General features: G+C 40.0%; 1 protein-coding gene across 2 annotated transcripts in view; it reads left to right on the forward strand.

Moving 5' to 3' along the window:
• Positions 1–13,356, forward strand: part of clcn2c (chloride channel 2c) — a 164,760-nt gene extending 151,404 nt beyond the window's left edge. For both annotated transcript variants that reach the window (XM_042486275.1, XM_042486276.1), the window contains 4 exons: positions 954–992; positions 4,280–4,384; positions 9,096–9,182; positions 12,612–13,356. In XM_042486275.1, the coding sequence (XP_042342209.1) occupies positions 954–992; positions 4,280–4,384; positions 9,096–9,182; positions 12,612–12,806 (426 nt within the window). In that variant the 3' untranslated portion in view covers positions 12,807–13,356. The remainder of the gene's footprint in view (positions 1–953; positions 993–4,279; positions 4,385–9,095; positions 9,183–12,611) is intronic.
• Positions 13,357–16,660: the final 3,304 nt, after the last annotated feature.

A 16,660-nucleotide genomic window follows, 5' to 3' on the forward strand; every position in this document is an offset into this window, starting at 1 on the left:
CATGCACGTGCTTGTTTAGTCTCATCAACTTCTGCCACGTCTGGCCTCTGCTTGCATAACGCTACAGTAGGGCACCTCTTTCTACCCGCGGCAACAGTTGCTAGGGTTACCGACAGGTCGGCCACCGCAGCGATGAGGATAAATGAGCTCAGGGCTCCCATCAGCCCCTGGGTCACACTCACTCTACCTTCTCTATGACGCGCGCGCACACACACACACACACACACACACACACACACACACACACACACACACACACATATGTTTTCCTGTACTCAATCCTGAGAAAGTAAATACCTGTACTCAAGCACATGACTAAACACTTTGAAATCGTATTTCACAGCCCGTCACACACACACACAGAGATGCACACACACCCTGCGGTAACATTCTCACACACTCAGTTGTTTATTTCCATCACCCAGCTTTCTGCAGCATTCTCGTCTGCAAAGCATAGGGTTGCTAGTTTGACTCCGGCTTGTCAAACAGCATCTGCAGCGTCAGCCTGTCAGTTATGAGCCGTGAGCTCCAAACGCGCCACAGATCCATCATTATAATGATCATCTGCTCTGACATCTCATACATCACATCCCCCGCACTCATTAAATGTACTGTAGTCGCTCCTTTAGTCACACATCCCATTTCTGTCCATCTGTCTCAAGACGGCGGCACTGTATCGCACTTATGATGTGATGCATGGGTGATTATGTGTTTTCAATATGTCATTTTACCTTCTGTGCACAGTGGAGGCGAAGTTGAAAAGTACAAATAAGTGTTTGTTGAGATAATAATACCCACTGGACACCATTGTTTATGTACCATCCGTTTACCATATCCTCACTGCTTGTGTATTTGTGTTGTGCACTTTGTGTTTCTTCATTTTACTGTGTTTAGTATGTTTACTGAGTATTGTTTTTTGCACTGACTGCTCTCCTGTCGCTTCTTGTTTACAGGATGACGTAGATGTGGAGGATGACATGACTATTAGAGAGGTAAGACACACAGACTGTCACACAACATTTATACAAGCGCACACAGGTTAGAACCAGTTAAAGCACAGCATCAAATCAGACAGCAGCAAACACAGTTAAACCAAAGGCAAGAAACCAGTCCAGCGTTTGTCTGAACTGCAACACGTGGAGACATTCTGCAAAATGTGAGATTAAATTCCAATATTTGCTTTCATGTATTTGTATGATTTTTTAAAGTTATTTTGTTTTTGTTTTTTTTTTCATTGAAAGCTTGTATACTATATGGACAAAAGTATCACACATTACACCTACAGGAGCTTTTACATCCCATTCTAAATCCACAGGCATCAATATGAAGTTGGTCCCCCTTTGCAGCTATAATAGCTTCCACTCTTCTGGGAAGACTTTCTACAAGATTCTGGAGTGTATCTGTGGGAATTTTTGCCCAATCATCCACATTTTATACACCTGTTGCAATGGGACTGAATGAAACACCTGAATTCAATGATTAAGAGGTGTGGCCCAACACTTTTGTCCATATAATGTATGTCATATACCAGTACAGTACCATGGATCACTGCGCAATAGGGTTTCGTTTTTCAAAGTCACTCCTTTTATTTGGAGTACTCTTCGGTCCTTGAAAACAGTTGTATAATGTCTACTATGGGTATGGAAGAGCTTTGTCAAATTTGAAAAAGAAAACAAACAACAACAAAAAAAAAAAAAACAGCATGACATCATGGTGATTTCATCAAGGTTATCTGAGCTAGGGCTTGGAGACAATTGGCATTGTTAGGCCTGGGCGTCTGAGGCTTCAGCCCCGAATGTTTAATAAATAGCCTTCGATCTAAATATAGGCTATATTTCAAAAATAAGAATAAGCCTATAAAACAAGCCCTGGATCTAATAAGCTGTCATTCCATTCATATTTATACTTAAATAAATGTACTTAAATAAATGAATCAATCCCACATACCCCCTCCAAGCTAAAGACTAAAATGTTAGGATATCACCTCTGCTCCTAAAATTTTGATTTTGCTTTTTAAACTGTCCTACTGGATTTATGAAAGTGCAATGCTAAATTACTGGAATGGCCCTGTATTATTTAAGTATATTTATTGCAGGTCAAGTCTATTTTATTTATATAGCACAAATTTGTTATCTTGACATAACATATGAATAACTCTTTTCATATAGAGGAGGTTAAAGCCATGCACTTTAATTCATAGAGAACCAGCACTCCTCCATGAGCAAGCAAGGCGATGCTGGCAAAAAAAAAAAAAAAAAACAACTCAAAAAACCCTTTTAACAGACAGAAACCTCAAGCAAAACCAGGCTCTCGGTGGGCGGCCATCTGCTTCGACCAGCTTCAAAATGTGCCTCAAGCCAATAAAGTTCAGTTTTGAAGGCCCTGCGACCCCTTGACAGTCTCAGTGCTGCTTCTGTTTGGATTGTTTTGCCAACCCAACAAAATTCTGCTGCCAACACTGTGTCCTTAAAAATTCATAAGGCCATGGAAATGACTACAGTATTTTAAAGAATAAGGCTGGCATTATTCTATATTCTTCTAACTGGAAAGAAATTCCATGAAAAGACCAATATCTTGCCATGTGTATCTTGCCATGCTTTCTGACTTCCCTACCTCATGGGTTGCTCTCAGCCTAATAAGTTTTAGTTGAATTTCTGTCTAAAAGGCTCAATATTCAGATAGGAGTTAATTGGTTTCTGTTCAGCGGCAGGATGGTGTACGTGGGATTGTTTCAAAAATAAAATACAATCAGTATGTTAACATGATGTTAGAAAAAGCTGAATTATTGTGTTAGTCCGACTAAAATAGTAATAAGTCCAATTTCTCAAAGTCGGACTAACACGCCTAGATAATGTGTACTCTTTCATGTACACGCCTCATTTGGACCTGAACTGGCCTAGGCGTTCTGCGCATACTCCATAGTCCCAGCGCCAGGCTTTGACCCGGAAGTCGAACAGCATAAATTCGTAGAAGAAAGCCAAGAAAAACAAAAGGGGAAGAAGAAGGGAAGAAAGCAAAACAAGACTAAGGTAAAACAGGTAGGGTACGTATAAAATGTACAGTGCCAAAAAGTCATCCACATTTTAATCACTTGAAACCCGTTCTGCTGCTTGCAAACTTGTTTGGTGTGTGACGTAATGTGTCAACCAGAAGAAGGTCCAATAGCAGCTCGCTGAAAGGGGGCATATTGCCAACTACTGGGATGCAGTTGGACATACTCCCCTCAATAAATCGATTATGCCCCGACAGTAATCCAATCAAATGGTCAAATTGAGCTAAAACTGCAGCTCAACTCAACTGTGCATGTAAACATCCTGAGTGTGTGTGTTCACAGTAACAAAGGAACATATGACCCAGTGCAGCAGTGTTCATTGATATGCTCATTGACATGTGTTTAAATGTTTTTTCGACACAATGGAGTTCCATGGCATAAAGGAATAAGTTAGGTCAAGCTGTTAACACACACTGTACTAGTGAGTATGGCACATTGATTGCTGGTATTGGCTGATGGATAACATAGAATATGATCAGCCTTATCCTTAATTTCACCTACCAATACATTGGATTTTTGGTATGTGAATCAATCTTCGAAACCTATATTTGCCTGACTTGAATCTAAGCTTGCACTTGATGACATCACACCCCGACAGTCCTGGCTTTTCAGAATCCTCAATATCACCAGACGGGCCGATTACCCTGGAGTCTTGTATTTTTGGATATGACATCATTCATAATTCATCCATCAACAGCACCTCTCATTTCCTCTCTGTCAGCCGCACATTCCTCACACTTTCTCCCTCCATCTCCTCTTTTTTCTCTCGGTATCACTCATTGTTCACCTCTCATACGTCTACCATGTCATCACTTCTCGCTACGTCTCCCTTCCTTGTTCGCCACTCACCTTCCTCAGCCTCCATCGTTGTAGGCCCCGTATGATTTATAGAGTCATTCAGTTCGGGGCCCGGTCCATTGATTGTCTATCAGAGGGAAATGATTTGTCAGGAGGCGGTGTGGGATTATTTGATGCCTTTGCCTTCTGATTAGTGACTGACACCAGGCATAAAGACGTCTTGTGTTATCAGCATCTATTATTCTGTCACTCCACGTCAGACAGTCAAAAAGAAATTAAAGGTTTTGACAACAAAGCCATCCTACAGGACTGGGGTTCAACCGTTTATTAAAGATTAAAGTTATGTCAGTGTCATCTTCCTCCTGCAATTTCTCACTGATGTTTAACTCTCATCCCCAAACTTTCTCCTCCTCCTGTGTGTTTTTGCAGATTGCAGAGTGGGAGGAGAGGCAGCTTGATGAGCAGGTCAATTTTAACAACTGCAAAATCGACCCCGCCCCGTTCCAGCTGGTGGAGCGCACATCGCTGCATAAGGTCTGATTGTAAATATAGCTGCTGTTCAACCTCTGTGTGTGTGTGTGTGTGTGTGTGTGTGTGTGTGTGTGTGTGTGTGTGTGTATCTCAGATTAGAGCACAAACGCGTATCCTTGCTACTGGATGTGTGTCTTCACTACTGTGTTTCCGTTTATCCACACTGTTAAGAAAAAATAAGTAACTAAATTCAGAGTAATTCCTAGTGCACAACAGATGCTTCAGTTATGGAAACAAGTGCATTAACATTAATCAGCTGATTGTGGGAGAGTCACATTTATTTGTGTAGTTCCTCTCAACAATAAGGCAATTAAGAGTGTTTTACATAAGCTATAAAATGCATTAATACAACGTGTAAAATAAGCACAAGCTGATATAGAATGTAATATTTTGTTGTTTACCATGATCCGAGTTAAACTTGATCCATTAATATTTATATTAGGCCGTGTATTTGTATAACTTTTAACACTGCCAGGGAAAAGATCGGGTGGCTCAGTGTTGACAAAAGATATTATGACTGAGAAATATATTAACGTGATAAATTAATTTCTTAAAGCTTTTTTCCTCCAAATTTAAAAGTTTTCTGTTACTCTAAAGACATTACGTCATGTACAGTAAGTGCCAGTGTGAGGCCATCTCAATTTCCCAACACGTATAGACTTGGAAAGAAAACTGCCACCAGTTCCAGTGCTCCGGATACTCTCAGTGTTCCTGTGGTGTGTAGTGGCATTGAATGAGCATGTAAACAACCCAAAAGAACACGCACACACACTCGAGCCAATTCTTCCCCTACTGTGTGAAGGAGGGAGTGAAAGTGCAGAACAGAGAAAGGAGCTTTAGCTCGTGTTGATTTAGTTTTCTTACTGCGGCACACTGAAACAGACTCTGTCTCCAGCACACACACACACACACACACACACACACATTTCCATGTTGAAACCCTCACTTCCTACTTGGCATACACACACACTCTGGCTCATTCTGGCTTGCCAGCGGCTGTGGCGGCGGCTAATGTCCTCCATTCATAATGCTACCTTTTCTCTCTCTCTCTCTTTCTCTCTCTCAAATTCATTTTTTTTTCAAATTCAAATCCACTTTATTTCAGATTATTCAGTTATTAAATACATTACAGAAATATATTTTAGACACATACTATATACATGCTATTTTAGTTACATAGAAACATTTACTGTAGAGCTTGTTTCTCTTCGTTTATGACAATATTCAACATATTTTGCAGCTCTCTCTTTCTCTCTCGTCCTCCGGGCTCTCTGTGAATACTCTTTAAACATTTAAGAGAGGGATCCTGCACCAATCCATCTCGCTCCCTTCCCTCCACTGCACACTGCCAAAAGCCAATACCACGCACAATCTCCTTCAGCATATTAAACACCGCCCGCCGCCACCGCCGCTGCTGTACGCAGGTGTGTTTGTGTGTGTGTGTGTGTGTGTGTGTGTGTGTGTGTGTGTGTGTGTACGTTTGTGTGTCAGTGGAGTTATTTTCTCTACATCTTACCCAGCTCTCTTGTTCTGCCTCTCTGGATCTGGCTACTATTTATCTCATGCTGTTTACTGTTGTTGTTTTCTGTGTTTGCGTGTGGGCCCTTTTGTAATAGACAAATGTGTTGCTTGGATGATTTTCATGATAATGTGTCTCTGCAGTCACTGTGCTCTGGGTTTTGGCTCGGGGCCACTGTCCATTCGTTTGAGGTTGTGGCTAACAAAATTCATAGCAACCTAAACTTCCATCAATCTGTACATTTTCAGAAAACAAAGGAACCCATGAAGTTATTGCATATATTATGCATAGACTAAAAATCAAGGTTAAAGTAATTTACCAAAAGCTTTTTCTCCTTGTGTTTCTAATCCGTGGATTTTCAGTGACAGCAACATTTCTTTAGGAAAAACACATTGCTGTTGACTGAGTTTTTAAAGGGAATAATTTGATATTTTGGGAAATGCCCATATTTTTTTTCTCGCCAAATGTAAGGTGAAGGATTTATACCAATCTCAAAAATGAAGCTAATGGCAGCAGCTGGTTAGCTTAGCTTGGCACACAGACTGGAAACAGCTAGCCTGGCTCTGCCCAAAGGGGACAAAATCAACCTACCAGCATCTCTAAAGCTTATTAACTCGTTATATCTCATTTGATTTGTCTGTTCCAAAAGTTACTGTGCAGTTATTGTGCAACATATAGTTCACTCCAGTTTTTGTCTGAACTAAAACAAATGAGATACAATGTGCTACTTACTGAGCATTAAAGCTGCTGGCATTAGAAGTCCTCTCACAAGAAAGTGATAAGTGCTTTTCCTAAAACTGTCAAACTGTTCCTTAAAACATTTCTAAAAGCACCATACAAAATATATATGGTAAAAGATAGCTCCAAGCAAACAAAAGAAATATGTTTTTGGAAATTTGGCTGAATAAACTCTTTAGGTGCAACTGCATACTTTTCACATGACAGTATATAAATTGCTACATTAAAAAAGCTGTATACAACATTCAGAGCATTATCTAACGGGCCTGGAGCACACTGCATGTGTGAGCCGCGCACGTTTGGTCAGCAGCAATAGCTAGTGAAAATGGTGTTTTGATAATGATATTGACTCTAGCACATTTTATTACAGTTTCAATGTCTTTATCTGTCACAGAAATACAAACATATCTGTTTTACTCAAACTTTCCTGCTTCTGTTTCAAAATAAAAGTCATCTAACAATGCCTCTGCTGGCGGAATCCCATCAGTTGTTGACACTAGGTATTTTATTTTGAAACATTTGCAGGGCCATGTTGTTGACAGTGCAGGAGTTTCACGACTTCATAAATGAATGGAAAATTATGCTATGCCAATGGGATGCACTTTTTCCCCCCAAATGTGTTTTGGATTAGGTGCAAGTATGCAATAACTCCATTATATCTTTGTGAAGCTAATAGTCGTTTTCTGCTTTATTAATATTCTGAATGTTTTAAATGCTACAGTACCTTTTAAATTTGATACCTCAGTATAATTTCTATGAGCATACTTTATTTGAGATTGTTCGTAGCCTGAAGTACTAGCAGTGCTTCTCTAAATTAAGGTCACATTTCCCATAATCCCCATTCCCCAAGGTTTTCCCTTTTGGACAAAATGCAAATATGATCCAATGAAGCTGGGGTCCACAATTTGAGCTGGTGTTTGTTTAGAGTCTCCAGTTTCTCACATTACTGTGCTGGTGATCATTGACTCTAAAGTGTTATTTTCTGCACCTTTAATCAGTGAATTACAGTTTAAAAGGATGTGAATGGGCTGATCTGGAGGTGAGTAGACTCTCTGTCCCCAGAGAAGCCACTGCATCCTTCTGTGGGGAACTCTTTCACAGATTACATTACGACTGGCCCCGGCCTAAAAATACTGAACAATCTTTTTCTTGGCACAGCGTCCGCTTGTTTGGCACAGTGGGATCCATTTCAGACATCCCAAATGCCCATTCTGGCTAAGCAAAAAGTCTCATTAAACACTAAAAGGGTCTAGAACAAAAAGTCCAGTTGGCATCAATCCTGCAACCGTTCTAATCCGTCACTGAAGTTTGTGACCTCTCACTCTTTTTGCTTCAGTTGCACAGAGCCACACTCCTCAATGGTAACTCTAGTCGTGAAGATAAGATTAAATGAAACTTTAATGATTCCCAGGGGGAAATTGAGTCATCGCATCAGCAAATGCGGTACTAATAGGGCACAGAGTATAAATAGAGTGAAACAGGGTCATAGAGACATGCAAGACCTACATTCTTAACTATATAAAATTTGAAAAACAAAGTAAAAATGTACAAATAAAGACACATTTGACACTATTAGCACATAATGAAAATAAATACGGCTACAAAAATGACTATATAAAACATTTGACAAGGGGCAGTCCTCTGTAAGAAGGATACTGAACAAATTACACCATTATCTGTTATTTTACAGGGAAACTGTTTGGCTTGGACAGTTAAAGAACTTAACTCATTTAAATTATGAAACTCACCTCAGCTCTATTAGTAGAAATTGCACTTGGCATTTCTACCTGTTTTATCCAAGCGACTCAACAGGCTTTAAAATCTTCAGCCTGCGTTTAACCCCATTCATGAGATAGCTGTCACAGGTTACTGTGTGGTCACCAGCATTAGCAGAGACTCAAGTCTGGAGTCCCATACATATCCCTACTAAACCAAATAACACACAAATCCATTTTAGCACAAAATAAAGTTGTGCTTTAGTTACGGTTAATCAGCCACAAAGTCAGTAAAACGCTGACAACATGAGGGGAGGGATGTGTTTTTGTGGACAAACAAATCCCTCTAATTGGTCTTTTTACAATATATATATATCAAACTTTCCTAAAATACTCCTAATACAGTTAGAATACAGATATTGCCAGCAGGACTGTTGCCATCAGTGTGTTTTAACTCAGCAATTTAAGTTTTTTTTCTATTTGAAAATGAGTTACCAGAACACTCTGCTCCTGTGTAACATTTCCCAAAGTGATCGTATCCCATTTAGTGGAACATTTGACTAGTTGAATGATTCCATTGTGAATGAACTTGTCAGTGTTGGATAATTGAAGTCAGTGGTTCATTTCCTTAACTGCACCTCATTTTCGATTTAAAGTACCAGCATAGTATTGTCTCCGGTTTGTACTCTTTTTTTTTTAAGTGTTTCACTGATTGTTTCTCTCTTCTGCTGTTTTCCTGCAGACCCACACCATCTTCTCTCTGCTCGGCCTTGACCACGCCTACGTCACCAGCATCGGACGCCTCATTGGGGTGGTTTCCCTGAAAGAGGTAAGAAACTCGTCACAGGTCACTTTGGGGTGTTTGACTTTTTATGCCTCCGTGCCGGCTACAGCTGTGGTGGGAGGCATTTCACATTGTTCATCCATACGTTCATTCATCCATGGATCGTTGTCAGACCTCTTAAATCTAAACTCTCAATCCTTTTTTTTGTTAATTTTTTCAACCCCTAATCTCATGAAAAAAGTCGTGACTGTAATCATTAACACAGGCAGCATATTCACTGCTTTCATAATTGTAAAATCACTGTCAATATCATCAGGAGAGCTGTCATCATGCTGCATGCACACATGCACACACACACACACACACACACAAAGATATTTCAGTCAACATTAAGGATTCCTCCTCCCTCTGCCTGTTATGTACTGTGACAAACAAAAGGGTGCTTAATATTGCTGTCTCTATCTATTGTCTCTCTGTCTGCCCCCCCCCCTTTCCATCTCCTGCCTCACAAACAACTGAAAACCCCTCGCTCTTTGTGAATTGGCCAGGAAGTGGTGAGAGGATTGTTGCTAAGTGCAGTGCCGCTTGCCTGTCCCTGACATTTAGGCATTTTTGTTCTGCGTTCCACCAGCAGACAAAAACCCAGCCAAAGCAGATAAAGCCCGGCCTCTCCCAGCCTGCCTGTCTGTCACACCGACACGCTGTTATATCACAGCCTCGCCGGTCCATATGGAAGAGAGGAATCGGGGAGATGTTTGTTTGCGTGATTGTAGTGCATTATTTCCACCCAACAGCATGCAGACACTATTCTTTTCAGTGCTGCCTCAGGATCTGTAGCACCCAAATCCTTCACCCTATCAGCCAAATGACAAACTTGGCCCGGCCAAACAGGAAACTCAATAATGCGCTCTCAGACTGAGAGAAAAAAGAGCGAGATGGATGAAAGACACTGTAGAGAGCAGCAACAAACTTTCACACAGCTTTGTTTTTAGGAGAATGGATAATGCTTTTTAATTTTTCCTTTCAAACGTACAAACATATATTTTTAGTGGACCACCAAAACGCTTTCAAACAGTACAGATTGGCTACTGTAAGCTTGTGTAAAACTCAAGCAGATATCATGGCTAACTAACTTCCTGTGCTCACTTTACCAAAAATGCAGCTGGTGTCATTTCATTTGGCCAGACCAAGACCTTTACCGCTCCCTTAAGTAATTGTGTCTGCTCTGCCAGTCTCAGCCACTTTGATTTCCTGTAATAAATTGTCCATTTTTATGAACATTTCTAAAAGGCAGTCTGCAGTCTGTACTGTGGCAGAGGCAAGTCTGGCCCTGCGAGTGGACAGACTATGATTTACTTTGATTTCTGCCGTGCGTAGGTGGCAAGAGGAGCCGCCGAGATTTAATAAATGTGTGGTCATTTCCTCCTCTCCTTTCTCCTCTCCTCTTATTCTGTGAAATGTTTCAGCAAACAGCAGCATAAGTCAAAGTCACTCTGACCTCACTTTCCCGCTCAAACTATCCTCTGACTATGATCTTTCCTTCCATTTCATTTTGAAAAAGAGATTCCAGTACCAAATAGAAAATGGCTTGTGTGCCTGTGCATCAGATTGTAAACTACTGACATGATGTCTCTCTGCAGAACAAGGGTTAGCAGGTCCACAGGGACACCCACACAGAAACTGTATGCAGCCCAGCATATTAAGGCACTGTGAATAAAGCCATGTACCAAATAGCACAATTTAGGCATAGAGAGCCTAACTTCATATATATATATATAATATATATATATATATATATATATATATATAGATAGATAGATAGATAGATAGATAGATAGATAGATAGATAGGATATATATATAGTATGCATACCAAAAAAAAACAGTTTCTGATTGTATTACTGCTGTACTCTATTCTCCCACTATGAAAATTTCAAAGGAAACAAAAAAAGAAAGGAAATGTGGGTGATGTTGTCAAGCAGCTTCAAAAAGATTTAGGAAAACAAAATCCAGTTTCTAGCAATAATCTAAAAGCAAACGTCTTGTCAGTTGGGTATTTTGATTTTTTCCCTCTTTGCAGTTTTGTTTGAGTGTCAGTATCAGTAAGACAGATTGCTGTACTTTTTTCAAGAAAATGAAACTTTTCTTCTTGTAGATGCCTTTCTCAGGTATTTTAACCTTTGTTTTTTTTAAAGAGAAGAAGAAGAGAATTGTCCCAAAAACTGCAAAAATCAGTAAATTTAGAAAATTCGTTTTAAAAAAGCTTGGAAAAATTTCACAGGAAAAAGGAAAAAGCTAGAAAACTCAATAAAAAATAAACTATAAAGTTATCATCATCATTACAAATTTAAAATAGCTGATTTTCCTCACTTATCTCACTTCCTTTACTTCACCTCCTTCCCTCCCCTTTCCTCAGGACTGATTGGTTCTTTGCGCTCTTTGTTCACTCATTAACCTGATTCAGTTCACCTGTTCACTCCCTACTTAAACCCTGCAAACACTTTCACTCACTTTTTCATGATCAGCTCACATGTGTCTTTGCCTCTCCCTTTATGTTGCATTTCCTTGAGTTTTGAACCTATGTGTGAAGAAGTTATGTTTCAAGGCTGATGCATTCTGACTGATGGCAGTACACCTCTTTTTCTTAAGAATAAGATCTTTTTTATTCTGATGGCATAAAACACCAGGCTGCAAGTGTCTGTGTGATGTACATTTTCAGTATCTACACATGCTATACAGAATGGGCAAACATCTTTAAACAGGGATGCATATACCATCTCTGATGAAGTCTTACCAGAACCACTGCCTGCATTCATATTCATTTTTAGACTTTTTCACCCCCCAAAAAATGTTGCAGGTGTATTCAAGACAGCAGTGGATAAAGTGCCTAAATGCCAAAAACAAACAAAATCAACAAAGACAAACCAACAAAGTTACAGAAAAACAAGTTCCCTCTTAGAGTGATATCTGAGTAAAAGTCTTAAAGTATCTGATGTTTACTGCACTTAAGTATTACAAGTAATTATATGACATAAAATGCACTTAAGTATTGAAAGTAAAGTATATTACGAAGAAAAAGACAGATTATTTTTAAAACTTAAAAGAAACAACAAAATCCTTGTTTTTGTCCTTTCCTCCCATGCCTTCATTTGTCTGTTGCAACTAGTAACTAAAATTCTTAAGGGAAATGTATTGAAGTAAAAGTATACATTTTATTTAGGAGTGTGGAGTAAAAGTGTAAGTTGACTGAAATATAAGAAACTAAGTAAAGCACAGATACTACAGAAACTACTTTAAAAAAGAAATTGTCACAAACAAATTGGATCTTGGACCTTTGGGTTAGGACCAAGAAGCCATAAATTGTGGTTAGTTGGCAAAAAAAAAAAAAAAATAATAATAATCATACACAGCTTTTGGGGTGTGTCCTGCATGAGGGCATACGCTTGAGCCTTCTTTGTTGTCTTTCTCCATCCAGCTTCGCAAGGCCATTGAGGGCTCTGTGACAGTGAAGGGTGTGAAGGTGCGCCCTCCTTTGGCTAGTTTCCGGGACAGCGGCACCAGCAGCAGCGAGAACGAAGCCACTGAGCTCCACAAGCTGTGGGATCGCCACAAGAGCATGTCGCTGCCCCGGGAACACACCCCCTCCGAGTCCGACGAGAAATCCCAGTGAGGGAAAGTAGAGGAGGAGGAGGAGCAAGAAGAGCAGGTGGAGGAGGAGGAGGCATTGAGATTTTGAATCTCCCAAAGCCACAAACATGCAAAAATCCTCAGGGCTTCGGATCAATATTTAATTCTGGAAAGAGTCCCACCGCTAGCCTCTTCGCAACTCTTCATTTCTCTCCTCATCTACCCCTCTTTCTCTCCACCATCCACTTTGCTTCATGGACCCACCACTGCTCTCTCCGGGAGTCTTGCACTGACCAAGCCAGACACTCCATGCGGGAGAGGAACACCTCAACCTGTGCCCTGCTCTCCATTTACCCTCGGGAACCCACAGCAGAGTGAATGTGGATTTGGGGGAATGGGAATGGGTTGAAAGCGTTAAAAAGGGATTTTTTTTAGTAGACTTTGTTGTTGGTATTGGATCTTAAGAGTTGAGATCAAAGTTTGGATCTGCAAAAGATACCTTTTGAATGAGTCTTCCACTTGAGAAATTAAGCATCAACGACAAGGAAGACTAATGCGTGCTTGTACTGTACGTGTGAGTGTATGTGAAAAAATGTGAGAAAATGTGAGCGTGCGTGAAGAGGGAGGTAGCAAACGACTATTTCTTATACATTTTTTTTATTGCCTGTAGAACACATTTCAATCTTTGTTTTTCGGCTTGAATAATTTTATTTCTGACTGATCAGGTGGTCTGGGTTTAACTGGAATTTGCCATGGCGCCATTTCTTTGTAAATTACACTACAGTTTGTCCCACTGACAAGCACTGGACTAAGGGGACAGATGCCTTAGTTTTCTGTTTTTTCTTGCTTCCATTATACCTCTTTTTCTTGGTGTTTTCATCTCTTCACTGCGAGTCTTAATGGTCAGGTTGAGAGTACAGTCTATGCAAGCAGACATGCCTGTTGGCAGTGGCGGAAGCTCCTCTAGCCCTTTTCATAACATACACTCCTTTCATACTGTAGCTACAGCCTTACATTACAAAGACACATAGAAACACAAACAAGACTGCGGCGATGCACTCCAAGAGTCAAGGTTTTCTGCTTATCTAAATATAGCTCTTTAATAACCGTTCCAGAGAAGGTTGGGGCGGATGGAAAGGGCAGGAAGCGAGGGAGGGAGGAAGAACAGGGAGCAAATGGATGGTTGAAAGAATGAAGACATCATTACCTAACCAGCTGCTCTGGGCCCACTCATCAATCTGCATTTGATCGCCATGTTGGCTAACCTCCATTACTATCGGCGACACAGAAGCCCCAACCCCCCACCAGCTATATGATGTAATGGTGGCTGAGGCAATATATGAGAGCAGAATCAGCTTAAAGAGAAGCTTAAAGATGGCTTAATTGAGCGGAAGCATGGGATTAACTGGTGTAAAGACACTAAATGAAATCTCTAACTGACCAATAATAAATGGTCAAAGATGTAGTTTAACCATTTTAAATGTACCTTGTTTGCCACTACAAGTCCAAATCATTACGAAATTATCGCTCCAGCTGCTAGCTTGACGCAGCTGACCATTTGAACCTGGAACTCGAGCAATGAATGATTTATGGCAGCGTGGTTTCTGATTCAGCAAGCAGTCCGACATGACGGATAATGTATAAGTACTGTGAATTTAATAATTCATGTCTGCTGTAATGCTTGAGGCTCGTCAGCGCGCTCTGCTCATCGACAGAAAAGCATTGATTTGTTTTCCCTTTCCTCCATCCCTCCATGGTTTCCACTCCTGACCCCAAAATGCATCCTTTAAAAAACACTCCTTTTTTCTGAATCTTTTATTTAACTTTGTTTTTTTACCCGGCTAAGAAGTCCACTACTACCTACAGAATCTGCTCTATTTTTTGGATGCCTTAAATACGCACTCATACCCAGCTTCTTTGTGGCTTCCAGCATTGCATGGATTTTATTTTTGGTGGTGTCTTGTCTTGCTGCACGCCACTGAAAGTAAAATACACACGGTGAAACAGCACGGCTTTGCATGACAGAGTGCATGCGAGATTTCTTTTATATGATCAAAATGTACCAAAAAGCTTGATGGAAATGAATATGAGACTAGTGAAGGATGTTGTGTCTTCGTGTGTTTGCCATCTTGTGCCTGTATGTTATGTGTCTTTAGAGTATCTTATGTTTCTTTACCATAGACTGTATATAAAGATAGACAATGCATCCCTGCTTACCCTTACAGTACAGAAATGAAGCCAAAATATCCTGTCTATGGTTGCTGCCCTGCTGCACCGGTGACGTAATATGGAGCCAAAGTAGGGCTCTCCACAGTGTCGATTTCCCACCAAAAACCCATCCAACCAATCGCCAACAGCACCAATAGTCATGACTTCAAACTCTCTTTTAAAGCTTCAAATAATGAATTAAAACCGAACTTAGTAGAAAAAATGATCACACAGCAGTGTAAGAAGAACTATTTAAAATAACAGTAACCATCTTTGGGAAATATGTGACATGTATTTGAGTTTTTAGTTTGGCTCGTGTTTCATTGACTAACATGGAGAGGGCGGGGTTTATGACCTATGCCAGCCACCGGGGGCAATCAAGATGTTTTGACTTCATTTTGTGGGAGCTGTCATGTTGTCCATCTTTTTTATTCAGTTATGAGTCCTAGAACCTGGAAATCTGTTAGTATTCCAGCACCTTTGGTTTCCTTGTCACAAAGTCAGTGTGTTTTTTTAATGGGTTTTTGGTAAGAAGCCTGAAAAAAGTTCTGTGATTAACGCAAGCTCAAGAGACTTTCACATTTTGTTCTAGGACATAAAAAAAGTCAGGAAACACTCCACTCGTGAACTTTGACAAATTTATCTGTCTTACAAAAAAATGGCTGCTAACATGTGGCTAAATGAGACTACAGAACGTCATCACACCAAGCTGCACCAAACATGGCTTTACAGCTATGTAGTGGTGGTGACGGGACCGTGGTGTAGTTCGTTAACATTAGCTTTTTACTTAGACTTTAAAAATCTTGACATTGGTGTTCATTTGTGAAGATTATCATAAATGTTTGTCTACCGCAGAGTTTATTTTCTACAATTATCCAAAATCCAATGGAAAAATCCCATAGGCTTTTTGACAAGGGAACCAGGGTGATGCTAGCTTTCACGTCGGCCACTTTATGGTCTTTACACTATCTTGTTTTATACATGTAGAGTCAAAATATTTCACTTTGATTGGCACCTTCTATTCACCCACTGGGTTTTATGCATAGCCTGATTTTGAACCGGGGAAGGGTTTTTTGTTTTTTGGTTTTTTTTTTCAAAAGATAACTTTACAGATTAATATATTTAACATCATTCCTGTAATATAAGATCATAATTTAATGTCTTAACCAATCATAAATCATTGACGATTCTCTTTTTGAAAGAGATTTCGGGGGCTTTTTTAAAAAAATCTTTGTTATATTTTATTTTTTCCACATTTGATGATTTAAGAGATTGATTTTAATGTTGTCTATGTTTTTTGCTTTTTTTTTTTAATCTTTTGACATGCTGTCTGAAACATTTCTACTGAGAAATTTACTAGTAAAGCGCAAATAATAACACTAAGGGGGTGATGGTTTTGTGATGGCTACCAAACAGGAAAACAAATATAATAGTAAAGCCAAGGGAAGTTAATGTGAAAGGGACCAGCATGTGGTCTGTTGGTGACATTTCCATTTCACAAGTGCCTACATCGGCTCCTCTTCTTTAGCAACAAGAATAAGCAATCCACTATCGTGTTCAGATCTGGTTTTTGTAGTCATACGCTTGCATGCGAGGCACTTTTACACACAAATATGTAAGCGGAGGGTGGATGATGCGTCAGCGGGGTGTGCAATTATCGCCATGGCAATCTGTTGTCATCGTCACCGC

Source organism: Plectropomus leopardus, chromosome 5 (assembly GCF_008729295.1).
Source record: "Plectropomus leopardus isolate mb chromosome 5, YSFRI_Pleo_2.0, whole genome shotgun sequence".
Lineage (NCBI taxonomy): Eukaryota > Metazoa > Chordata > Actinopteri > Perciformes > Serranidae > Plectropomus > Plectropomus leopardus.